Source organism: Pungitius pungitius, chromosome 14 (assembly GCF_949316345.1).
Source record: "Pungitius pungitius chromosome 14, fPunPun2.1, whole genome shotgun sequence".
Classification (NCBI taxonomy): domain Eukaryota; kingdom Metazoa; phylum Chordata; class Actinopteri; order Perciformes; family Gasterosteidae; genus Pungitius; species Pungitius pungitius.
In genome coordinates this window covers 13,474,878-13,500,216 of record NC_084913.1, presented here as the reverse complement: position 1 = coordinate 13,500,216, position 25,339 = coordinate 13,474,878, and the positions used below count along the sequence as shown (strand labels likewise).

General features: G+C 43.9%; 2 protein-coding genes across 3 annotated transcripts; both read right to left on the bottom strand.

The window, feature by feature from the left end:
• Positions 1-27: 27 nt before the first annotated feature.
• trip11 (thyroid hormone receptor interactor 11) lies at positions 28-18,851 on the bottom strand. The gene is made up of 21 exons (XM_037486326.2): positions 18,251-18,851; positions 14,782-14,858; positions 13,623-13,733; positions 13,008-13,280; positions 12,740-12,808; positions 12,366-12,528; positions 11,908-12,234; positions 11,525-11,565; positions 11,335-11,433; positions 11,042-11,224; positions 7,751-10,780; positions 7,441-7,581; positions 6,376-6,569; positions 4,770-4,933; positions 4,556-4,659; positions 4,341-4,440; positions 3,476-3,557; positions 3,149-3,263; positions 2,244-2,366; positions 1,466-1,604; positions 28-1,376 (listed from the first exon to the last, which is right to left on the bottom strand). The coding sequence occupies exons 1-21, from the start codon at positions 18,387-18,389 to the stop codon at positions 1,162-1,164; spliced, it is 5,889 nt and encodes a 1,962-aa protein (XP_037342223.2). The 5' UTR covers positions 18,390-18,851; the 3' UTR covers positions 28-1,161.
• Positions 18,852-19,452: 601 nt separating this feature from the next.
• Positions 19,453-24,857, bottom strand: golga5 (golgin A5). Of its 2 annotated transcripts, none has more exons than XM_037486348.2 (13): positions 24,634-24,857; positions 23,175-23,840; positions 22,826-23,038; positions 22,519-22,738; positions 22,296-22,419; positions 22,006-22,209; positions 21,656-21,826; positions 21,282-21,410; positions 21,052-21,150; positions 20,694-20,916; positions 20,370-20,469; positions 20,199-20,262; positions 19,453-20,125 (listed from the first exon to the last, which is right to left on the bottom strand). In XM_037486348.2, exons 2-13 carry the CDS (start codon positions 23,830-23,832, stop codon positions 20,045-20,047), a joined length of 2,286 nt encoding a protein of 761 aa, XP_037342245.2. In that variant the 5' UTR covers positions 23,833-23,840; positions 24,634-24,857; the 3' UTR covers positions 19,453-20,044. The 2 variants fall into 2 exon arrangements, with proteins under 2 accessions (XP_037342245.2, XP_062413351.1); XM_062557367.1 differs by lacking the exon at positions 24,634-24,857 and adding an exon at positions 24,411-24,443.
• Between the last annotated feature and the right edge of the window lie 482 nt (positions 24,858-25,339).

The following is a 25,339-nucleotide window of genomic DNA, read 5'->3' as shown; positions in this document are numbered from 1 at the left end:
GTTGGAGGGAAAAGAACAGCAGAGAAAGGCCAGCACAGCAGTATCTTTATTTGATTTTAAAGTCCAATTAAATCATGGGAACTTCCATCGGGTAAAGATCTATTCAAGGTAATCCAAATCCCTTCCTAGTGTCAGAATCTTCATCGACAAAATGTATTTAACAGCTAAGATTTTATACAAAAATGTAGAGCAGCTCAGTTTTCCACTGGTCAGGTAAAGCTTTTTAAATGTGCAGTTTTTACATTGTAAATATATATATTTATATTAATCATTTACAATCCTGATCATACAACTATCTGATTAGCAAAAAGGCAGGCACTTAACTTCAAAAACATCCTTAGTGCCTATAAATAGGAAAAAACATTGCGCCTTTACATACACACAACTATTTAACAGTACTGTACTTTAACATATGGGCCCTCAAGCCTCTGATCAACCGCAGTCTGCAGCCGCAGACATAATTACTACGCTTGTTTAATATCACAGTCTTGCAGTCTGGAAAAGACAAGATTTAGCAAAAATGTCTTTATGGTTTGAACAGATGTACTGCACCACATAAATCTCCACGCAGACTACTGCTGCCAGAGTTTTTAGGCAAATCCTGGATCAGAAACAAATAATTGCATTGTTGAAAAGAAAGACCCGGGAGACAAGATTTCCTGCTAGTCAAAGACCAGAAAATGGACATGACAGGCTTCCTTTTGCCAGAGAGGGCATGGTTGAACTCAACCCACATGGATTGAACTGCACACATGAGTCAACTAGGTCACTTATGTCCAGAACTTGTGCGATGAAGCTGATCCTAAATGTAATACAGAAATGATAAGGCGCTTTCTATGGAAATCCACACAGTAGCTCTCTGAACTATAATGTGAGGTTGTCATTTTGCGTCCTTTTGCCATGTGGAGTCACTTGAGCATCATCAACTTGTGCATCAAATCGAAACAGCGATGTTGACACTGACGTGTAAAGGGAAACTCTGTTGCATAGAACAGTGATGCAAGAAAATGTATTCTGCCTCTGAACAAAAAAAAAGAATGACTTTCCTGATATGTATTCTTGCAGGACACTAAACAGCAGCAAAACTGCTAAAACCACTGAGTCTGTATAGTGTACAGCTCATGTTGAATTGATTCATCTGTCTGGTGTTTATTGGGCCAATCACTGCTTCAACAAGTCCTTGAGCACGGATCCAGCACTGGCCTCCGATGAGACCGGCACAGGTGTGAAGGTGGGCAGGGCTTCGCAGATGGGCTTCATCAGCAGGTGACTTCCTGAGCCGCCAGAGCTGGAGCCCGCCACCAGGGGAACGGCGGCAGAGCGAGGGGCCAGGAAAGGGTTGGACTCGCCGGGTCGCTTGGCGAGCGCCGCACCTCCTGTGGAGAAAATAGGTTACACATTAAATACGGTTCCGTGCGTTTGGGCGCCCTCGAAGAAGCTCGTTGAGAAACAAACGCGGTTTTACCTGCGGCGCCGCTGGCACTGCCGGTTCGTCTCGGGGGAGGCGCGCCCAGAGCCTTGATGTCATGGGCTGGGAGCTTGGCTGCGGGCAGCGAAGGCGTCGACTCGATCTCCAGGAACTTTACAAACATCTCTGAGAAGGACTGCAACAAGACAAGACACAATAACCGGGTCAATGCTGCTGAAATGCTGAGAGATTTCAGCAAGGAATGTTCTGCTTTACTTCCTGAACACCTGCAGTGTGCAAGATGGAGAGTGAGAAGAACATCCTGTTAAGGGATCAGTGTTTTGCTCATGGACACATCAGCAGAGCACATGCTGCAGTTTAAGACCAGAAATGTGCATCCCTACAAATGTAATGAGAACGCTGTCAGTGGAGGGTTGTATGTTGGTGGTCATTTTATTTTGAAGGGCCCCCAAGTGGTGTTTAAATATTTTTTTATGGAAGAATGTTGTTTGGACAGAAATAAGATAATTGATCGATTTCACACTAAGAAAAGTAAGTTTTACTTTAGATTTGCTTAATGTCTATCTGTGACTACTTTCAGTCTTGGTATTCTTTGGTTTTCTTGCTGCACAGGTGACGCTTTAAACAATCATAAAGTGAATGTAGTGATATTCTTTCATTTTTTTGTATTTTGTTTCCCAACCGCAGGTTTGCGTCTCCTCTCGTCTGCGTGGTTTTCAGGGTTGCCGCAGAGCGCTCTGTCCCTCATACCATGCGGTAAGAAATGTATAAAGCGCGTGTCCGTGTTGAAGGCAGTTAACGGGGCGTTTCTTACCGAGTTCAGCCCTTGGCCGCTGGTGGGCCTCTGCGGCGTGTTTGGGACGCTCTGCGCTCCTCTGCCTCCCAGCCAGCTCGACACCCATCCGGTAACACCGTGCCCTCCGTCCTCCCCCAACATCTGCAGAGGGGCGGTGAGGAAGTACAGACAAATGCTGTCGGACTCTTACAAGAAACAAAGTCTTTTTGGATACCTAACATTTTACAAGTCTGTGAAAGAGTGCAGGTACAACCGGAAGAGTGTGTATTTATTTGAAGAGGTCGTGCGTGCATATATATATATATATTTGTATATATCTAGCAGAGGCCTATTCAGAAAAGTGGACTGGTTTTGCGGGTCTCTTGGCTTCAGGAAACACGAGTTGAATGGAAAATTTAAATAGTATTAACAGGAGATGAGGGAGACATGAAAAAAACCCAGAATGACCTCGAACACAATAAAAGTTAAGTCTTCTGAGGAGTTCTAATCAGATTTGCCCCTGGGAGTCTCTGTGGGAGTATTGGGTAATATGCTTTGGAATCGTTGGATGGAGTCCCAGGGCGCTCCTGCCAGGACGGCTGTGTGAGGAAAGGCTTTATTTTTCTGCGCTGAGAAGGGAGAGGATTTTTAAAGACTACTGGAGTTAAAAGTCAGAGTTGACTACTAACTTTCAGAGTTGAGTCTCTCAAGGACAAAGTTGTGATTCAGGTGTCCTCCACCGTTACTCAGGGCTCAGAGCCAATACATACAAATGTATCAAATTAAATAACCACAGTATATATATAACTAATTAATCAATGTTGAGATGTAGAAGATATCATTATTGCGTAACATAATGCAGTATAAAAACAAATGGACTAGAAACGTTATTACGCAATTGGTGAAGTGAAAACCCTTTTAACATCAGTCAAGGAATCTCTCACTTTGTCAACATCTTCTCTGCTCAGTCCCAGAACACTTCCCATGAGCCTCAGCACATCGGCACGCTTGGTTTTAGGTGTGTGGAAGTATCCCAAGAACAGGTTACGCATCAAGACTCTGGAAACAGAAAATGACTAATAAGGCATGAGGTAATGCAAGACATCAATACCATATTTATACAGCAGTACAAGAGGTATATTTATAGCAATTCGAAGAGCAGTGTGACTTTCTACCTTTCCTTGAAACAGTGGGAGCGTAACATTATCATGATCTGATTTTGATGTATTAAATGCGTTTTCATTATTTATCCCAGAAGGGACCAAACTTACTTGTCTATCTTCCCCTCGGTGCTGTTTAGAAGGTTCATCAGTTTCTTCTGTGCCTCCTCCAACATCTCCTGTCTAATTTCCACTGCAACACACACAGAATGTTTCAAATTATTTCAACATCATGTCCCTGTAGCCCAAAACCCCAACATTGTGGCCTTCCCTATATTACCATGAGATTAAAGTCATTTAAGTAGTAATTTGAGGAATCTGGAAATACTTTTGTAAGTGAACGTCTTGTGAAGTGTCCTTTGTGGTTCTTTAAAGCTCATCATCGGGTTGTTATTATCAAAATGTCAGATTCCGTGTGCTGTGGCTTGAAATCAGTGTTAATTCATAAATCGGCAAAAAACTGAGGCCATGCTGCACATACCAACATCATCCTCTCGTTGGTGAGACATTCTCACGGTTAACAGACTATTAATAGAACCAATGTTCATGTTCCATGGGTGACTGATATGTAATGTAAACATATGGCCTCATATCAGGTCTGAGAGAATATAATGTCTGGCAAAGGGAGAAAAAAGAAGCTGTCTGAGAATGTGCTGGCCAAATCTGAGAGAGATAAGAGTGAAATCTGCAGAGTGTGTACAAAAGGACTCTGTGTTGTTCATATTATGATAAGGACACATGCACACTAAAAGAAACACATGAGCCTGAGAGAACGAAAAGAAGATGTTTGCACCTAAAGGCTGCAGAGAAGACGCCACATCTTAAGGGTACAGATAGAGATATTTCAACCAAGCACGAGATGAAACCTCTTATTGAGCCTTGAAGATATCCAAATGTATAGTTTATGTGGCATTTTTGTCTGACATCTGGTCGTTCTCTTTGAAGATGCCGGTTATATTAATCCACTGCAGCTCACCTTGATGTTTCAGCTCTTGAATTTGCTCCTCGTTTAGATCGAGCTGATCGGTGAGGCGAGAAGCTGATTCCAGAGCAGCGTTGGCTTCATCGAGGTTAATCTGACAGAGAGCATGACAGCGTTATGGTTCGCTTTGTGGCCTTGCTGCTGGTGAAACATGTTCTCTATAAATCAAAGGAATGGCCATAGTGAGAAGTTATTGACAGCTGGTTTACCTGCAAGGCCGATGCTTGGTCCTCCAGCCTCAGTGCTTTTCTTTTCCACTCGTCCCTCTCCTTCTTGTACATGTCGAGCTCTGCAGAGTACATGGCTTTCTCTTCTGACGTTGGAAGAGAAAATAATTATATTGCAAAACTCCAAGCATAAACTGCCTCATCAGTACCACTGAGTAGATGCAACAATGGCTGAGTCTTCGTGGAGATGACTTGCCTTGTTGAAACTGCTCTAGCACCATCTGCAGGTTGGACAGCGACACTGCATACTGGTTGACCTGCTCCTGGGAGGTCCTGAGACGGATGAGAGTCTCGTCCCTCTGCTTCACCACTCCAGTCAGCTGCTCCTGCAGAGACTCCACCTGCATGCTGGCCTGTTGGCTGGTACAGAGCCAGCGGACAGATGACAACAACAAGCAGATTGACTTTAACCATTTATCTCGATTTAATCAGACAAACTCATATATATAGTATTTTCGCGACTATAAGGCGCACTGGATTACATGACGCACCTTCAATGAATCGCCGATTTTAGAACTATTTTCCTATATAGGGCGCACCGGATTATAAAGCGCATAGAATAGAAGAACGTTTGACTGGGGCTGCGTTATGCATCCACTAGATCGGGCTGTGCTAAATCAAACGTTATTAAGCGTTCACTCCCATGGTAACGTTGTTCAAACGTTAATGTGGATATTAACAATATCTCTGAACCTCCAACTTTCGTTCTTGATTGATGAAAACATTCTTGGCACATGCTTTTCTGCATCTTGCACCGAGAGGCAGCGCTGGAACAGACGGTGGCGCCTCGCGGCGGACCGTCAGCGCGATCCCGACATCCAACTACCAGCTTTTTAACTACACCAGCTTTAATATACGCTGTTGGAGCTGGAATGACTGCGGCTGCTGGCACCAGACTTTCCCTCCAATGGATCCTCGTTAACCAGTATGGATCAACCAATTCATCCATATATATGGCGCTCCGGATTATAAGGCGCACTGTCGTTTTATGAAAAAAAAAAAAAGGATTTTAAGTGCGCCTTATAGTCGCGAAAATACGATATATATATATATATATATATATATATATATATATATATATATATATATGAAAATCTATTCCAAAATGAACCAACAGCCAATGGACCATGAAGATCTCGGACTTAAACATCGTGTGCTTAGGAAGGAACACTTTACTCACATAATATTTCATAAACCACTCAATGTGGAGGCATGCGGAAAATCCTCATGAATTCAAGGATACAAGGGGTGAGTACTTCATATACAACTGGTTATTTTGGGAGCGTATATATATTCCTCAAACATCAGAGATGAACCTTATCTAAGACTCATCTGCATCACCAGCCTAAATTAGGACATAAAGCCCGAATGGCATCCACCAGTGGAATACAATGCTGAATTGATATGCCTAGCGGAAGCATGCAGGTACATCAAATTAAACCTTTGTTGAGAGGGAAGAATAAAACCAGTGCAGGATTAAATCATTGATGTCAACTAAGTTATACAAGTATGATGGTCCACTTTGTAGAAGGATTCCCCCTTTCCCGCTTAAGCAGAGACAATTTTCCACTAATGGTCAGCCATCAAATGTGTTATCTACCAGGTTCCGGGGCTTTTACGGCCTCAATATCTTCATTTCAGAACATCATTTTTTGTAACGGTTGTTTTTTCTTTGCCACACAGCCACCAGCGACACCTTTTCTCAATTTCCTGAGACATGCATTTCCTCTCCAACAGAAATGAAAAAAGAGCAGCACCATCGCTGGTGATGTTTCAAGCAAAGCACTTTAGTTCGCGCTCACCTGGCATTCTCCACGGCACTCGAGGATGTGGCCAGTTTCTCCTCCAGCAGCGCCACCCTCCTGCGTAGCTCCGTCTCCCTGTCCTCAGCGGAGACGGCTTCTCTCGTGTACGAGTCCTCAATCTCCATAAGGTGATTACGCAACCTGTCCAGCTCCAGGTTGAGGCGCTGTTCTTTGTCCCTCACGTGCTGCAGCTGTGAGGGAAACAGAAACGTTGGTACACACATAGAGATACAAGAATATACCAAAGTAACTTTGGCAACGGCAACCGTTTCTATTTATCTAATAGATGGCGCATGTTTTTATGACAGGACACCATGAGGAGAGAGGCAACACTTGAATTAAGGAGCTTGTGCTAAATGAAATGTGTATATCCAATATTAAAGCTACAGGTTTTAACAAAATTCCACTTATTTAGTGCTTCTACACATTCATTTGGGTATCTGACATGTCTACCGACCCAAAAGCTCTGGAAAAAAAAAAACTCCCGCGACTTGTTATTGTTCTTGTACGTCAGAAACGTCATTCTTGAGTGGCCCTCAAGATATGCTGTGGTTGGCAAAAAGAGTGCTGTTTTAAATGATCCTTGTGGTATTTTGACCAAAGTAAATGGATTGTACTCACACATAATTACACCAACTTGTTACTAATGTACAAAGTGCAAAAGAGATTGACTTAATGAATTCTGCGCGTTGTAGTCAGTATGTTTTGGTGGACAAAAACATCTCAGTAAAATATAGTCAAAATCTTACTGAATATAAATAATATAATATATATACATTAGTGCTACACAATTAATTAAACTTTTTTCTTCATTTTAATGCTCTTATCAACATGGAAAAGTGGATTGGCTTGCTATTTATGCAAATGTTTTAGTTTACTGAAAAACAACATTGTCAAACAGGACGGTACAAACTAAAATGATAAAGTGCACATTTCAGGTAAACAAGAACTCAGTCTATAGTGCTGTTAATCCATGGCTTAATATTTTATTTTATTTAAGTTTGCTGTGAACAAAGAAGTCAGGCCTCTTATTTCAGAAACAATGACAATCGCTCCTCTTACCTCAGTGTGTACTGCAGTGGTCTCCATTTGTTTTTGCTTGAGTGCCATCATCATCTGATCCCTCTCCTGTTGGAACGCAAAAGCTTTCTCCTGCATGGACTTCAGTTCATTCAGGAGTTGATTCAGCTCACCCGACTTTCCCTGCATCACATCACCAGAAATCAGAAGAGAGTCTCCACACCAAGACCTTTTACTTGACTTATACTTTTGGGCTTATTTAAAAATAAATGTGATTGAAAAATATTCTGCCAACTGAGAGCCTCTTTTAATAATAAAACAATACAATAAAAAGAAAGAGAAATGAAAGTACCTGCTCTTTGTCCTTGAGCATCCTCTCTACTGTCGCAGACTTCTCGCTCACTGCACTCAGCTCAAACTCCTTCTCCCGGAGCAGGAGGGAAACCTGCATGTTGGTTTCCTGCAGCGCTCGGAACTCGGACTCCTTCTCTCGAGAGCGTGACGCCACCAGCTCGTTCTCCTCCTTCAGCTTCTTCCCGTCCATTTCCAGAATGAGAGCGCGCTCCTTCAGGTTGGTCACGGCCTGCTTCAGCACCTCGTTGTCGCTCTCTCGGTTGCGCAGCGTCTCGCTGACGTGACTCAGCTGGTCGCCTTTGGTCTTGATGAGCAGGTCCTTCTCCCTAACGGACCTCTGCAGGGCCTCCAGCCTCTCTCGGACCAGACGGGCCTCCCCGGCCTGACTCCTCTGCTCGCTCTCTGTGGCGGACGCCGCGTTGGAGAGCCGGTGGTTGTTTTCCTGAAGGGTCTTGATTGCGTTTTCCTTCTCAGCCAACTCAATTCGCAACTGGACAATTTCTTCCCGGAGTTTCTCGTGGTTCAGACCCTGAGACGTCTGGTCGACTGGAGCGGCGGCGAGCGAGGCTCCGGTAGCCGGAGCGCCTGCGACCTCGGGAGCCTGCGCCACGCTGTCCAGCTTAACCAGCAGGACGTCCTTGGTGGTGCTGAGCTGGGTGATGGTCTGCTGGACCTGCGCGAGTTCCTGACTCAGACTTCCCAGCCTGCTCTCCTTGCGCTCGTAGCTCTGGATCAGTCCGGCGTAGTCCACCGACAGCTTGGAGCTGCAGTCGCTGTCGGCGGAGACCTGGCCCTGCAGTTTGATCAGCTCCTCCTGCAGCTGAGCCGACTCGTGCTGCATGTTCTTGACCGTGGTGATCACCTGCTGCTTCCACTCCTCCATCTTCTTCACCTGCTGCTTCAGTGTGTCCCTCTCCTGCAGCAGCTCCTCGAACTGGTTGCTGCTGACGCCTCCGGAGCCGCCGCCGGACTCTCCTGCTGAGGACTGCAGGACCGTCACCAGGGTCTGGCACTTCTGGGTCAAAGCGTCGATCTCTATGTCCTTCTCCCTGATGATGCGGGACAGGTTCTGGATGGTCTCCTTGAACATCTCTTGGCTTCCCGAGGGATCGCTCATGTTGGAGAGGCGTTGGTTCTCCTGCTGAAGCTTCGACAGGGCCGCCTCCTTCCCCGCCATGATATCCATGAGGCGGTGGTAGTCGGAGCGAAGCTGGCTGTTCTCTCTGGTCTTCTCGTTGAGCACGCCCAGCACTTGCTCTCTCTCCACGGCGTACGCCTGCAGCTGCTGCTGCAGGAACATGACATCCTGGCTGTGTCCACCCCCTCCGACCAAGGACATTCTGGCGTGTAGCGCCTGAATCTCCAGATCCTTCTGCAGGATCATCTGGGACAGCTTTCCCACCTCATCACGGGACACCACCAGCTGATCCAGCTGTCGGGTCAGTGAGAGGTTCTTCTCGTTCAGCAGGCTGATCTCGGTTTCTTTCTCCTTGATGCCCCTCACCAGTCTTTCTATGTCTACCTTAGACAGGTCGTGTTTCTCGTTGCCGTTCTCCTGACTCAGGGTCTGGGTCTTCTCCTCCTGCAGGATTACCTCGCCCTGCACAGGTGGCGAGTCGCGGACTCGACTCCCACTGAGCTGATCTACGGTCCGCTGGAGCGAGGATATCTCCTCGTCTCTGGCGTGGATGAGCCGGTCGTAGTTCAGGGTCGTCTGCTGGTGGCGAGCGTGAGTCTGCTCAAGCTCAGTCTGCTGAGCCTGCAGGGACTGCTGCGACAGGAGGAGAGAGGCCTGAAGCTCTTCCATGGTTCTCCTCAGAGTCTGGACCTCCTCTTCCAGACAGTTCCTGGAGGACCTGAGCTGGGTGATCTCTGTCTCCAGCTCTGTGATGATGTCCAAGGTCCTGGGCTCGGACAGAGGCTGAGGTCTGCTCTGCTGATCCCTGAGCCGGTCGATCTCTTCCTTCAAATGACTGTTCTTCTCCTTCATACAGCCCAGCTGTTTATCCTTCTCCTCTAGTGCCTGTTTGAGGGCATCAGATTCCTTTGTCAGAACTAAAATGCTGTCCTCCATCTCCTTCTGCAAATCCAAAGCGTTTTGCTTTAGCGTGTCCACAAAGACATCCTTCTCCTGCAGCAGGTCTGTCAGCTGCTTCTGCCCCGCGACTGTGATGGAGAGCATCTCGTTGGTGTCTCTGTGGTCGGACGCCACCTGCTCCACGTCTCTCTTCAGCTGAGCTATCTCCATGTCTTTCTCCTGGTTGAGTTTGATGGCGCGCTCGTGCTCCGTCTGTAAAGCGGACGCGTCCAAGGACCGGGCTCGAGTCAACTCCTCGATGGTCTGCTGGAACTGTTTCCCCTGTTCCGCTAGCGTCCGCTCAGCCTGCTCCAATTCACCCTCGAGTTGACTTTTCTCCAGCTTCAGAGCTTCGATTCGAGTTTCCTTTTCCCGCAATGTCCTGTTCAGAGCCGCCTGGCTTTCCTTTATCTGCTTGGCTAGTTCCTCAGCATTACCCACAGCCTGCTCAGTCTCCACCTTCAACCTCCTGTTCTCCATCTTCAACTCATAGTCCTCTGACAGCGCCTTATTGTGAGAGCTTCTTATCTCATCCAATTCTCTCCTGAGCTCTGACAGCTCGCCCTCCTTCCCGGCTAGCTTCTCTTCGGTTCCCTGTGCCTCACTTCCTCTCTCCCGTGACTGATCCAGCTGTGTTTTGGCAAAAGAAAACTGCTCCTCAAGAGTGCTTTTCAGCTCTGTGATTTCTCTTCGTGCCTCCCTGCTCTGCTCCTGTGCATGTCCCAGTTTGTCTTTCAGGTCCTTCACTCTCAGTTCCAGCTCCTGTTTGCCCATATGCAGGTCGTTAAGGGTGAAAGCGCTCTGGCTGGCCTTCTCTTTTTGGCTCTCCAGCTCTTGCTCCAGTGTCCTTTTCTGGTCTTTGGTTGTGTTCAGCTCTGCAGTCAGTCCCGTGAGTTCTGCCTCGGCCTCCCTCAGCTGTCCAGAGAGCTGCTCCTTCACTGAGATCATGTGCTGAAGACAGATACGTAGAATATATATCAGTGAACAGTACAAATGTATTCTCATAATGTAATGTTTTTAAAACATCATACGCATTTCTATGTCTAAGCTTTGATTTGTGCTCAGCAGGAAGCCTTTAATTTAGGATGATTAAAACCTACTAGGTTAAATGTATTATGTATTATTATTATTATGGATTATGGATTAGTGCTACATAAATACTTTGTAATTATGAAATAAATATAAAGTAATTGCAACCCTGGTCAGTCGGACCTGTGTTGCTTCTTGGTTTTGCCGGTCCAGTTCCTCCAGTTCAGACATCAGAGTGTCTCGTTCCTCCTCCATGTTTCGTAGTGCATTGTCCCTCCTCTCCAGCTCTGCCTTCAGATCCTCCAGAGACTCTGTGTCACCAGACTCAGCTGCATCATTGCTAACTCTTTGTTCTTGGATACTGAGCTGCGAAAAGATACGGAAAAAGTTTTACAGACGTAACACAAATCGGGTTCTATAATTCTGTTGTAAAGATATGGAAGATGTTTAAGCACAATTGCTTCAGACGCACAAACCTTTTCTTGTTCTAGGACTTCCTTTTCTTGTCTCAACGTCTCAATAATGGTGTTCAGTTCTAAGATGTCTGCATGCTCAACTTCTTCCTTGGATTCAGCCTAATAATAAAAAAAAGAGTTAAAGAGGTCATAAACTACATACTATACAAATATTCAACATTTTTGGTCGATGATAAATGATCCCACTAACCCCAGCCATGCTTTTCAGTCCTTCTATTTCTTTTTCTGCAGCTGAAAATGAGAAGCTTCAATCAATATGCAAGTTGGTTATGACAGAAAATAACCGATGGATACGGAAGACGGGAGTACGGGAGTTTGATCTCATTTGTTTTTGACTGACGAACAATTTAAAAAACGGGATACATTTTCTTTTCAAAATGTTTTGGCAGGTGAAATTTAGTTTTTAATTTTCTACTTTTTTGAAGCGTATGTTATTGTAATACTTAGTAATAATAATTAGAGGCGTAAGTGCACTACAACTACTAAAAAAAAGGAGACAAAATCAGCTTACAACACAGAGGAGCTTTTATATAACACATCATATAGCATGATTCAAAACTAATCTCAATATACCTGCAAGGCTTTTCCTCAACACCTGGATCTCGTGATCCAGCTGGGCTTTCTGCAGAGACTTGCCCTCCTGCTCTTGTACCCGGGTCTGAAGCTCGGTGACTGAGGCCTGCAGCCGCGTGTAGTTCTGCAGCAGCTCGGTGTTTTCTTCCTGGACCTCGTCTTTCTCAAGCTGCAGCGACGCCTGCTTCGCCTGTGCCTCCTCCAGACCGGCAGAGAGCTCGGCCAGCTGCTTCTCCCGCTGATCCGCCGTTTCCTGCAGGGAGCTTATGGCCTTCTGAAGTTGCTGCACCTTGGAGGCATCTGATGGAGAAGTGGATGGACCACCACCTGTAGAGAATGATTCAGAGGAGTGCGGTTCATTTGGTATCCGAGTAGAAACACAGTTTTAGGGATTTTTTTTCTCCAAATTTTGGTTACATTTGACCTTTTCAAACATAAAAAACCTTTATGCTACCCACTATGATTTTTGTCCTCCAGCTCCTCTATCCTCTCCTCGTACTCTGCTAGGTCCTCTCTGTGTCGCCGCGTGATGTCGGCCAACTTCTGCCGCTGAGCGTCCTGCAGAGCTGCCAGTTCATGCTGGTGTTCATCCACCTCCCGGCTCATCTCCTCCCTCAGCTCCTGATCCAAAGCACCAATAACATCAAGGTTAGCGTCTCAGTGTCACTACTCAAGTAACTTGCCGTTAAGAATTGTAATCTGCAATCAAGGGCGAAAAAAATAAACAGACTGTTAAAACCCTCCATAAAGATAAGAGGTACCTCAGAGTTAAGTAATACGAGCAATCGCTTACATTTACTATTCACCTTCATTAAAACTAGGAAAAAGTCACCTTTATAGTTCTTTGGAGTTTGAGAACCTCTCCCTGGTCGCCATTACCAGCTGCTGCTGCTGTTGATGCCTGAAATACACAGAATAAAGTTTAGTTTACATATCCATTTATATCCATTTCTTCTCCTTTACATTAGCATTGCTTTAAAGAACATTGTTTTATTGGTTGGGCGGGTAGTTATTTAACAAATCAAAACTATTACGATAAAAACAAATAAACAAAAATGAATACATGTAAATGAGCATCAGTCATGCTACATCATCTTTACCTGAGACATTCGCCTCCAGTGGGCCGCCTCTGCCTCCAGACGCATTACTTCTGCAGACAGCCGATTGATCTCCTGTTGCGACCAGATAACGTCGCTGAGGTCCATTTCATCACCGTGGAAACCCTGGTGGGACCCTGAGGGCTGTGACATGTAGGACGAAATAGAAGAGGAGGTAGCGGTTGAGGCGGAAGTGGTGACCGGCAGCATGGCCGGCAGATTCTGGACTTCCTCCATGAGTCCACTCTGCCGAGCTTTCAGGTGACTGATCTCCACCTGGAGGATACAAACAAAGACTCGAATAGGGAGCAGTAACATGAGCTCCACAGGACTCAGCTGGATGTTACGGCTTCATAAACATAAACAAGTTACAAAAAGTTAACAAAAGGTTCTTTTTTTGGTTTCTGACAGATTTTTATAATTAAAATAATTTAATGAATACAGGTTTTATGAGGATTTTAAAACGTTTGGATAAATATGCTTTTACCTGCTTTTGAAAAAAATCATATATATATATATATATAAACATACATATATATATAGGTTATGGGGGACACGCCTTGGAGGATATATTTTAACATATTTTAATGTTTTAATCGTAAACACAAATGTACATACATCTTTCTGCTGCAGGAGGGATCTGTACTCCGCAGACTGTCCTTTAATCTGGATCTCTGAGGCCTCCAGCTTCTCCTCGAGCTCTGCATTGAGCTTTCTTATCCGGTCGTACTGCAACAAAGAGAACCAAAGGAGTCAGTCGCAAACATATATACACCATATGTTATTACATTACATGTCATTTAGCTGACGCTTTCATCCAAAGCGACTTACATTGCATTATAACCCACGCATTACATTTTGCCTGGGGAACAATTAGGGGTTAGGGGTCATGCTCAGGGACACTTCGACATGAAACATGGAGCAGCCGGGAGTCTAAACACCAGCCTTGCGGCTCCCAGCGCACTACACTACTCCATGCACCATCTAATATGAAAATTAGAAAATGTAAATGTAACTTATAAAGCGGTATAAAGAGCAATAATGGCTATAAGGAGGTTAGTACACTTGCCAGCACTTGTAATACTAGAGCAATCGCGCCACATGGAAACTACTGAAGATCAAGACTACATTCCTGAGTTTGGGCTTTATAGAGCTTTGTCACATGAGAAATCTGATTTCAACAAAAAGCCCCAAAGTCAAAAAGATCCGCCCGGGACAGTAAAAACCCAAAGTCAGGCTACTACACCTTGAAACTCAAGTTTGGTCCCCTTTTGTTTTTTTTCTGAATGATATACATATCTGTGTATATAAATATGTATTTGGTTAACTTAAAACATCTTGCCTCATTCTCCCTGCTGGGGAGGGTTGCAGAGTATCGATCGGGCACTGACAGAAAAATGGCATGAGCTGAAGAGCATTATCTAATTGTTAATATTACATTATTTCTGAAACGGAAGTTCGGTTGGGTGGCGCAAGAGAGGATGTGGAGGAAAATATGTATTGTGCAGTTTAGTCTTTGTTGTTATTTGATAACTGGCGTTAAATAAGCCCATCTTTTTGGGAAAGTCAAAAGGTTATTCTCACTATACACACTTTCCCAATCAGGCCAGATAAATAAATAAACATTAAGTGTGCCTGGGTTACTGGGACAAGCTGAAAAAAATCCATCATTAACGTGACAAGTTATAGCTGCGCTATGAAAAGACATCAGATCTACATTGAGAAAGGCTTTTTAGGGTCACTGCACGACACTGAAGAAATGGTCAAAGAAGCTCACCTCAGATTTCTGAGAAGTCAAAGCGGACTCGATGTCAGCCAACTTGTTATTGGATACCTGCAGTTCTGTGGCAGCATCTGCAGTTACATGAAAAATACAGCTTTGAAAATATTGACAAAAAGTAAAAAAGGTAGCACCCGCTAAATATGAATATTCTCTACAAAGCTTCATGTTTTTGTCATGTGCACAGAAGGTTTTCCGGTAACATACATTTGTAGATGAGAAAGTTTATTGAGCAGAACATTAATGATACTAACTGGTGACACACGCACACACACACGCACACTGCTGAGCAGGCCAAAAATTCCTGGAGATCATATCGGAGAGAGATGTGACCTTCAGAGCTGGACGAAGCTCATCCAACACGTGGCACCACTCCACATCCAGCTACAGTTCAGGTCGTCTCTCTTTTCAATATAATGTACCTCGGAGATGGATGCAGGGCCTGACATGCCGAGTGCTTCACAGCTGTGCTCAGTGATAAGAAAGCATACTGGCGGTGTTTGATCAGCGCTGTGAGTTGGATATCTGTGTTCAAAGTTCTTGTTGAGTCAATACTTTAGCACTTGTGGTTGGGTTGCTCCAGTGTTGGTACACTTTTGATAAAAACTCCATAATTATTGCATTGTGTTGCCTTCAAATACTCATGAGGCAGAATAAGCTAAAAGCGTGTTAACAAGAATGGGAGAATCAACATTTCAAAAAGGGAACATCACTAGAATGGGATTTCATCGTGAACCCGCTAATCTGCTTGAACATCAGGCTCCACTGACAATGAGCGCATAATCCCCAGCCCCTACATGCATTAAGACAAGAGTGTTTGTGCATCCTTTTATACCTGCACTGCTGACCCTTGTGAGAGGCTGTTTGTTCTCCAGTCATTCTCCCCATACTATAGTGCCATCCTGGCTGGAAAAACATTGTATTAGCAGGACTCATCCCGGTGTTTAACAACATGCTATTTTAAATGCTCCTTGTTCAATTAGCTTGAACTAGAGGGCAAATATATCTGCGAATTAGCGGCTCTCCTATTGACACATCTTCATGGTATATTGAGACATAAGACTTATGTCAAAATCCAGCGCAGCAGTGACGTGGAAAGGCAGAGTATTTAAAAAGCCAACATGCACTACAATTTCTGCAAGGCGGTCTAAAACCTTGAATAGCTAGAGACTACAGAAATAAAAAAAGAAATGTCTGAAATAACCCCTGTGGTTGACACAAGCTTTAAAGATTTTCATATTTTGTCCTTTAATATAAAACACATCAGTAAATACTGCTCTGAACAATTAACGATTGCTACGGTTGCTACCACGTGACTAAATGAGAGCAAAAAATGTCATTTTCAACGTGCCACAAAGGTTCTTATTTTTAGCAATGATCAGAAATGGATACCAATGGAAAGATCCTGTTGGCTTTCCGGGTTGCTGTAAGTCATTCCTGCAGCTCTCTGTAGTCTTTAGAAGCAGTCCAACTCTCATTCAGTGTCAACAGAGCAGCAATAGAAATGGGGAGTTTTATTTACATATATCCACCTTTATGTCAGACATACATGGAATTTGACTTGGCGGTTGGTGCATGACAGCAGACAGTACAATGGACAACAGACATCGTAGTGCAGGAATAAGATAAAAAATATAATATATGCTATGGGTTAGTACGCTAAAGCTATGGGTTAGTAAGTTAAGAAATAAAGATAAAATCAACAAAACAAAAAAAAGATAAAGTGCACCAGCAAACAGAAAGTGACAAGTAACAAGTGTAAGTGACAAAGTGTATGTAACATCACAATTAATACATACAAAGAAACCAAAACAAAGAGATTCAGAAATAAAGTTCTGTGTAATAATGTGAAATGACACAGGGAAAAAGTATTGAACACATGAAGACAGGGAGGTGCAAAAACGTATGGAAAGCCAAGACAACAGCTAAAAACTATAATTAATTAAAAAGCAATCCAGACCCTTGTCAGTGCAAATTAATATCAGCTGGTTCAGTCCCAACTGATGGCCTACAAAAAGGTCTCATTGCCAAGGTGTCACACAAGATACATCACATGATGGGTAAAAGCAAAGAGCTGTCTCAAGACCTTCGTAACCTAATTGTTGCAAAACCCAATGATGGCATTGGTTTTGGGTGCATTTCTAAGCTTCTGAATGATCCATTGAGCACTGGAGGCCATAACACCGAAGTGGAAATTTCACCATAAATTTGTTTACCAGGTGATCCTCGCAAGATTTCTGACAGAGGACTGAAAAGAATAAGAAGAATTTTCCAAGAGCCAAGGACCACTTGTGGAGAGCTTAAAAAAGACCTGCAATTAGCAGGTACTGTTGTCTCAAAGAAAGCAATTCACGCCATGGCCTGTATGCACACCCACCACGCAAGACTCCATTGATGAAAAAAAATGTTGAAGCTCGTTTAAAGTTTGCTGCACAACATTTGAAAAAGCCAGTGAAATACTTGGAGACTGTAGTGTGGTCAGATGAGGGCAAAATTGAACTGTTTGGATGCCATAACACACACCATGTTTGGAGGAGAAATGGCACTGCACATCACCCTAAAAACACCATACCAACAGTGAAGTTTGGTATGGGGGCTGCTTTTCAGCAAATGGTACTGGCAAACATCACATATTGCCCATTCATAAGGATGAATGGGCAAATTTACAGAGCCATTCTTGACAGAAATCTGCTGCAATCTACCAGGATGATGGAGATGAAACGAGGGTGGAAATTTTGAGCAAGACAATGATCCCAAACTCACAGCCAAGGAAAGAAAATAAAGCTGCTAGAATGGCCCAGCCAATCACCTGACTTAAATCCCATTGGAAATCTATGGAAAGACTGAAGATCAAGATTCATAAAAGAGGTCCACGGAACCTTCAAGATTTGAAGACTGTGTGGAAGAATGGACCAAAATCACACCAGAGAAACGCATGAGACTAGTTTCTCCAAACAGGAGGCGTCTTGAAGCTGTCCTTACCAACAAAGGCTTTTGTACGAAGTATTGAATAAATATCAGTAAGCGTGTTCAATACTTTTTCCCTGTATCATTTCACATTGTTACACATAACTTTATTTCTGAACTTCTTTGTTTTGGTTTCTTTGTATGTATTACTTGGGTTACCAACATCTGGTGAAAATGTCAATAGCTCCTTTGGAAATATATTTACTGAGAAAAATGGTGACGTGTTAAATACTTATTTCACCCGCTGTATATACATACATGTTTTTTTTAATCTTTTTATCAAGACATATCTACAATCTTGCTAAAAACTAAAATCGTGTATGTTTAATAACAGCTGGTTGGCATTTCAGGACCAGGGAACATGAAGGCCCCTTCGTGGGTGTTTCCTTTAAGACTCACATTCAAAACGGTCTGTGCTACAGGTGTAACATTCAACCCCCTGAGTCCAAAGACGATCTGGCTACATCAGAAAGAGATAAAAAGCAGCAGTCAAACTTACCCCCTACTTCTTCCACTCCTTCCAGTAGCATGTCTTTGGTGAAGTTTGATATCTGCCCGGTGAAAGAGGACAGGCTCCCGCCGACCTGGCCCAGAGACTGGCCGAGGCCGGACCCGATTCCCCCCAGCCAGGATGACATCTTGAGGAGGGCAACAAAACAAAACAAAACAAAGCAGGGCCGAAGAAGACTGGGTCTATGGGTGGGGGGGAGGGGGGAGCTTTAGCTTAGCTTTGACTCCAGAGTCCAGACTCCTCTGAACTGTAAACTCTACACCGCGGAGACTTCGTTAACTTCAAAATCCACTTTTCCTTCCACAAAGTCGTTTCTCGGGGTGACAGACGCTCGTGTAGCAACGATTAGCCGGCTATGCTAATAACAGCTGATCACTTGACTTGTGGAATTTGCCAAGCTAAGCTAAACTAAGCGACGTTATATCACAGCCAAAACGCCGATACAGCAAATTACGCCTCCCCGCTGAGGTCCGTGTCTTTTACGTGAGGTGTTTTCGGCGTTTCTCGCCGGTCAAACACAGCCTCCTGAAAGTGCCACCTCAACTGCAGCCATACCAGCTCGGCTGCGGCAGCGATGGCTGTCAGGTTTGACGTGGACACGGAACAAGGCGAGCGGTGCATTGTGGGATACTGGAGGACCAACAGATTAAAGATGCGTTCAAGGACCATGAGAACACTAGCTAGAAGTCAAGCGTAGTTAGAATAGTTTATATTCACACATATAATCCGTAATCCGATTTTATTCTTGAAAGGTTAGTTGAATGAAAAATGTGTAATTTCCCTGTTTTGTTGAAAAAATGATGAACCACATCAAACCTGTGTAAGTCTGTAATATTAATAGTATGTTATAATTTTAATGTGTCTTATTGAATTCTTACTTTTGTCTTCTATGTAGGTCTTTTCATAATTGCATTATTTTTTATGATTTCATAATATTTTGTTTTGTATTCTAACCCCTCATCTTTTTAGGAGTTTTAAATAAAAGTAGATAAGTATTAGCAATAATGACCCCAGTAGTCCTCAAATGAATGATTGCTCCACTGCTCAATTCTTATATACTTATTCAGTCTCTCCACTTGTCTTGTTTTAACATGAACCTCCACATATTTCTTGCATGAAACCAGAAAAGTCAGCTTTGGTAGCTGTGTATGTCTTAAGTTTTTTAAGATGCACAGACATTACCTACAATTAAATTATAATTAGTTTTAATGAAATTTGTAACAATTAACGTAGTACATCAGAAATATTGGTCTAAACTTTCATGAATTTTGGAACAAAAGGAGAATGCATTCCTTATTTCCCTTAATTCCAAGCCACAAAATGATTCAATGAGTCACACTCCCCATAAACTGGAAACTAACTTGGGCTTTGAAGATCCCTTTACTGTAAGCTACAAAACAAACATAGCCTATTAGAAAAATGACAGGCGGTGTTGATTTGTCTAACTCTTTTTACATAGTGTTAAATACAAGACAGCAGAGGTCTGAAAACAGATGATGAGAAGAACAAATGTGAGATGTAATATCCTATCAGCAGAACACCGATAGTTCATATATAATATATCCCTCTGGAATTATTGTTAAAACCCAATGCCGCCGTTCAATATCAATCTTTCCTTATAAAAAATAAAGATTAAATCAGAGGAAATGTCTTTAATTCATAGCATTTCTGTGCAAAAAAGTGAGACAGGAACCCTAGCCCATATTCCAGCAGCTTGTACCCTCCTTACATTGAAGGCTATAGAACATATTTTAAAACTCCCAACACTAAAATTGAAGCCTTCTATCTTCCATCAGGGTTCCCGTGGTGCATTTCTGGTGTGTAAGTCAGCAGAACAATCATGACCCACAGGTGTAGCAGCGCCTGTCAAAAGAAGTTGAAATGAATCATGGTTCACCAAGATGGAATAACGGCACTGCATTTACCTAATACTCACTATGTACAGAATAACGAAGACTCTGGCCGCAGGGTAACGTCTCAAGAAGATGCCCAGTCGGATGCTGAAAAAACAACATGTTCCATCGATTACTTAGGATCATATTGTACACAGGAAACGGTGGAACTCAAAGTCAGTAATGGTGAGGACAAACGAACTGTGAAATGTTACCTGAAACGGTCAATGGTGCTAGCTGCCTTGCGAACTTTCCCATAAACTCCCGGACTGTCCTGATCGCTGAACAGGACGGGCGTGGTTCTTTGTCGCGCAACTGAAAACAAACACACACATACAAAGAAAGACCTCATGAGTAAAGCTGTCAGAAATGGAAAAAATAAATCCTAATAAAACAGTGTGACCCAACAACGTTCAACATAACAAAAGGCAAATGTGCACTTTTAAATGTACATGCTACATATTATGCTATTTTATAACCAGTTAGCAGTACCTCACTTTAACAGAAGAATCCCTTTGACCATCATCTAAACCTCATACCTGGTCCCTCAAGGCCGCCCATGTTGATGGAGGCCCCTCCACTTGGTCCTCCCTGAGTGTTCTTCAGCTGCTGTTCCAGACGCTCCAGCTGAAAGACCAGGGAGCTTTTTTCTGTTCCCAGAGCCTCCAGCATCGTCTGCTTCTGGATCAGTGTCTCCGTCAGCTGGTGGAGACGATTCTCCAGCTCGGTCTGGCTGCTGCTGCTGAGAGTCTTGTTGGTCAACTGGAGGAACATCATCAATACCTTTTTGTCAAATTGAGCATGCTTTTGTCTGCCATAAAGCAGACGTTGACCAAGCCCTGACCCTGGAGGAAGGTTCTGCATTTACATGCATTTTGTGATTATTGACTGGCTGACCTGGTTCCTGAGTTTTTGGATTTCATCTTCCCGGTCCTTGATTCTGCTCTGCAGAGTGGTTTTAGCTCGATGGTGCTCTTCCTCTAGGTACTGAAGCTCCTGTGATTTGAAAACAACAAGACAGAAACAAACTATGCGAGTAAGGATGTTGATTAGATACGTTGAAATTGAGGTTTGAGGAACAATACATAATTTTCTAAAGCTGCCTTTTAAATGAATCACCCCCGTACCTGTTTGTAGCGCTCGACCTCCCCCTCCACCTCCTGTTTAGCCCTGTTCTGTAAGGCGTAGTGCTCCTCGAACTGCATCTGCTGCTCCCGCCATGTCTCTGCCTCTGTCAAGGCCTGATTCTCCAAATCCTACCAGAGAAAAACATGTCTCACTTGTACAGCTGCAACAACAGTGGTTCATCTGCAGATTTTAAAAGTTGCAATCATTTCCAAAGCATAAACTCAACTCCAAGTTAGAAAGAAAACAAACCCTCCTCAAATCATACGGTCAAATACATTAACAGACCTACCGGCCAATACAGCACCACATTAAATAGAAATGTGGTACTGCCTATAAATTCTCCCTATATTTTCTGCCATTTGAAGCATCTCACCTGTATCTCTATCCTCAGTGTGTGCACTTGTCCCTGTAGTTTTTGGATGTCCTCCCTATGCAGTTCCTTCTCATGACGCAGGTCCTCCAGCTCCAGAGCAAAAGCCCCGCTGCCGTCTATGGTGTCCAGACCAGATCCCTCCTTCAGACTGCTGATCAGCTTCTCTTTGGACTAGAGGACCATTTCAAAATGTTATCAACAACCTAACAGCTTTGTAAAAACGTTTGTGAAAGTACACAAAAAACAAACAGGGAAAAACAATCCTAAAATAATTCTCAACCTTTCTGTAAAAAACAAAAACAATGAACGGAACAGTTTGAATAAATGCTAAAAAGGATAGCAAGTCCTACTTGTAGGATGCGTGAAGCTTTGTGCTTGTAATCTTGCAACTCCTGTTTGGCTGTCTCTGCTGCAGCTTTGGCACTTTTCAATTGCAGCTGGATGTCGTCGAACCGGAGCTTCTCCTCTGCAGCTCGCCGCTCTGCTGCAGTCACCGTCTCGGCGAGCATCTGCCTCTCAGCCTCCACTTTGGACAGGCGGCCGGCAAACTCATTCTATAGCAAGGAAACAGAATTAGGAAAAAGAATAATTTCCACATATTGAGTGTAGACAAAAAAAAGATGAAAGGCATCCTGTGCACCTGCATCTGCCGGTAGCTGTCCTGCTCCCTCCTGAGTGACAGATCAGCCTCTCTCAGCCGCTCTTGTATTGTGTCAAAAGCTTGGGACTGCATGCTGCTCCCCTCTGTTTGGTCTTGCATAATTCTAAAAAACAATGATAACAATAATGTTAACATGATCTTGACCGATTTACAAAGAGCTGAATCTGATGTCTACTTTGAAAAGGTTGTTATAAAAGCGCACCTTGATCGTTCCATTTGTGCCTCTTCTAACGCAGCACAGCGGGACATCAGCATCTGATCGGCTTCATCAAGCCTGATTTTCAGGACTGCAAGTTGACCGTCTTTGGCGGAGAGGGCTTCGGTTAAGTCATCAACTTTTGACCGAAGTTCCCGCACCATCCGGTCAGTCTGAGACTGCTCCGAGTTCCATCTGTCTGCCCGTAAACGAGCCTGGTTCAATTCTACATGAGAGGAAAACCACTTAATCATTCAAAGGAACGGAGGCAGAAATGTAGGCCATCTTTGTTTCTGTTAATCTCATCTCTTACCATCTTGTAAGTCTTTGGCCCTCTGGATGACCGAAGCCATCTCCTGGTTGAGGGAGGCCACCTCACAACGCAGCATCTGGTTCTCCAAACGCAAACTGGACAGGATGTGGCTCTGTGGCTCCTCCGTGGGAGGAGGAGGAAGAGGAGGAGAGGGATCCTGCCTGCTGGAATCTAGCAGGACAGCCAAGCCTGAGTCAGAACTCTCAGGTGTGTCTGTAGTGGCCAAGTAGGAGTGAAGAGAAAACATTGTGTTGACCATCTACAGGTGGACAATAGCAAACAGAACTAATAAGCCATTCATAACATCTAGATGACATACATTTGTATATCTAGCGTATTATACATATACCTTGGCTCTGTTCTTTAGTGGAGCTCTCCTCTGATGTTTTCATGCTGTGGGCAGACAGCGAGCTCATGCTGGAGGCCCTGGATACACCACGGGTTGAGGGGGGCGTTGACGGGGCCGAGGGAATGGTATGAGGAGTGGTAGAAAGAGGAGGCGTTGGGTTTCTGACCTCGGTAACAGGAACCGCCACTTTCACAAGTTCTCTTCTCGAATCCCTCCGGTCGCTCTGTGGGGGGTCCGAGCTGTTCAGAAAGTCAAAGAGCATGTCGTCGTCCACATCCTGCTCAGATGGCTTTTTGGGCCTCACAAAGCCAGACAAGGTCTTGCCAGAGTTGGGGGGGTTGCTGAGAGACCCGGAGGGAATGCTTGCCGTGTTGGCAGTACCAGACAGCAGCGTAGCACCGGATCTCTTGATGTTGGCAGCCGCTGCAGCAACATAACTGGGTGCATCATCAGAAGACGCATAAACATGATGCGTCACAGCAGCATGGCTCTTGTATTCTGCGGTGTTGTATTCAGGTTTGGTAATAGGTTCCTCTCCATAGGATGATGAAAAGGAAGATGCTCTCTCCTGGTTAGTGGTCAGGGCAGTGGCAGCTCCCTGGTCCACTTTATTCAGGAAGTCTTCAGCTTTCCCAGCCAAGTCAGCAAACCAGGACATTTTGTATCCTAGTGACAGAAACATTAACAGCACAGTTTGAGGATGAAATTAGCATAATACCTACGTATTAACACATCTCCCTCCACCATAAAGCCCTAAATAGGCTAAATATAAAATACAGACAGTCTGGTTAAAAAACGAATTGCCCATTACCTGGTTCAAAATGCAATGACAATGTTTCATTATAGCTTTAGAAATACCGACTACAACGAAATTAAAATATCCAAATTAATTTTATATGCAAAATCAGGAACATTAGTCACATTTGCATTTATTGAGTATTTTTTAATTTTGTCTGAGCCTTTGTTAACTAAGGTTTTACAATCTGGGTCATCTGTATGCTGCATCCTATCTGTACTCTCTGCATCCAACATACCTTTATATTAACTTGGTAGACGCTATGAATTCGTACTACAGGTGCAAGAGCTAAATAATTCAGAACTGGCAGTGCAAGGTTATCTCCTCTGAACTAACAAGATGACGATGACAAAAACCGATGTATAGCTCGGGTAGAGATTACGTTGTGGCCATAATTATTGGGAAATCCTCTCTTCATGAGAGACTCAACTCAAACTCACCAGCGAATGCACCGTTGCTGCACGGCTAGCATGCTAACTCAGGCTAACTGTTAGTTATAATGACAACACAGCAGAGCGCCTGGTGCAAATACAAGGCTGTAAATGAGTTATTACGGGAGTCGTCAGCAGCTCGGACGACGTTAGGAAAGTAAACAGGATACACTCCATCACTGCCAAAGCTAACAGGCTAGCTGGCTACCAAAGAGGACAGCCTCTGACGTACCGTCAGACACGACGTCCAAATGTCCAAATGTCTCACGTCACCGGGCTACCGACGGGGTTCAGCTGGTGGACATGGAGGAAAGATGCCGTTTGGATGAACACGATTAAATGTCATTATCTGCCAAAGAGGATATTGGTGATCTTCTCAATACGTGGAGCAGGAAGCGCCGCAAGAAAGGACCCCACAACAGAGCGACTGCGGAGACGCCTGATCAAAAACAAACCCATCGCGTTTCACAGAGCACATTACCCACCTCCTGCTTGCTTGTGTACTCCTGTGAATATAAATATAAACGATGTTAGGCAAAGTTGATTTTGTGTTTAGATATTTTTAGAGTTTTTAAGAGTTAAATGTGGTAGCATGCTTGTAATGGTATTGGTCATCTACTTTTGCAGAAGTAAAAAGTATAACATTAATGAATAGGAATAAAGTAGGCCCTTTGAAAAAGTTGTATCTGATAATGTGCATGTATCCACACTTCCAATAGCTGACGCTTTTGAGAACCTTGCTGTGTAATAAAGGGCTTGGTTAAATCTATTTTGGCACAGTTCAATTTAACTTGTGTAAACCATAAATAAAAAATTAACAGACTAAATGTACTTGATTAAACCAACAGCAGTGAACAAAATTAGGTTCTTTATGTGTGTTAAATGACATTCCATGCATGCATCGTACAAAAGATAAATAACCTCAGCTGGTGGCTGGC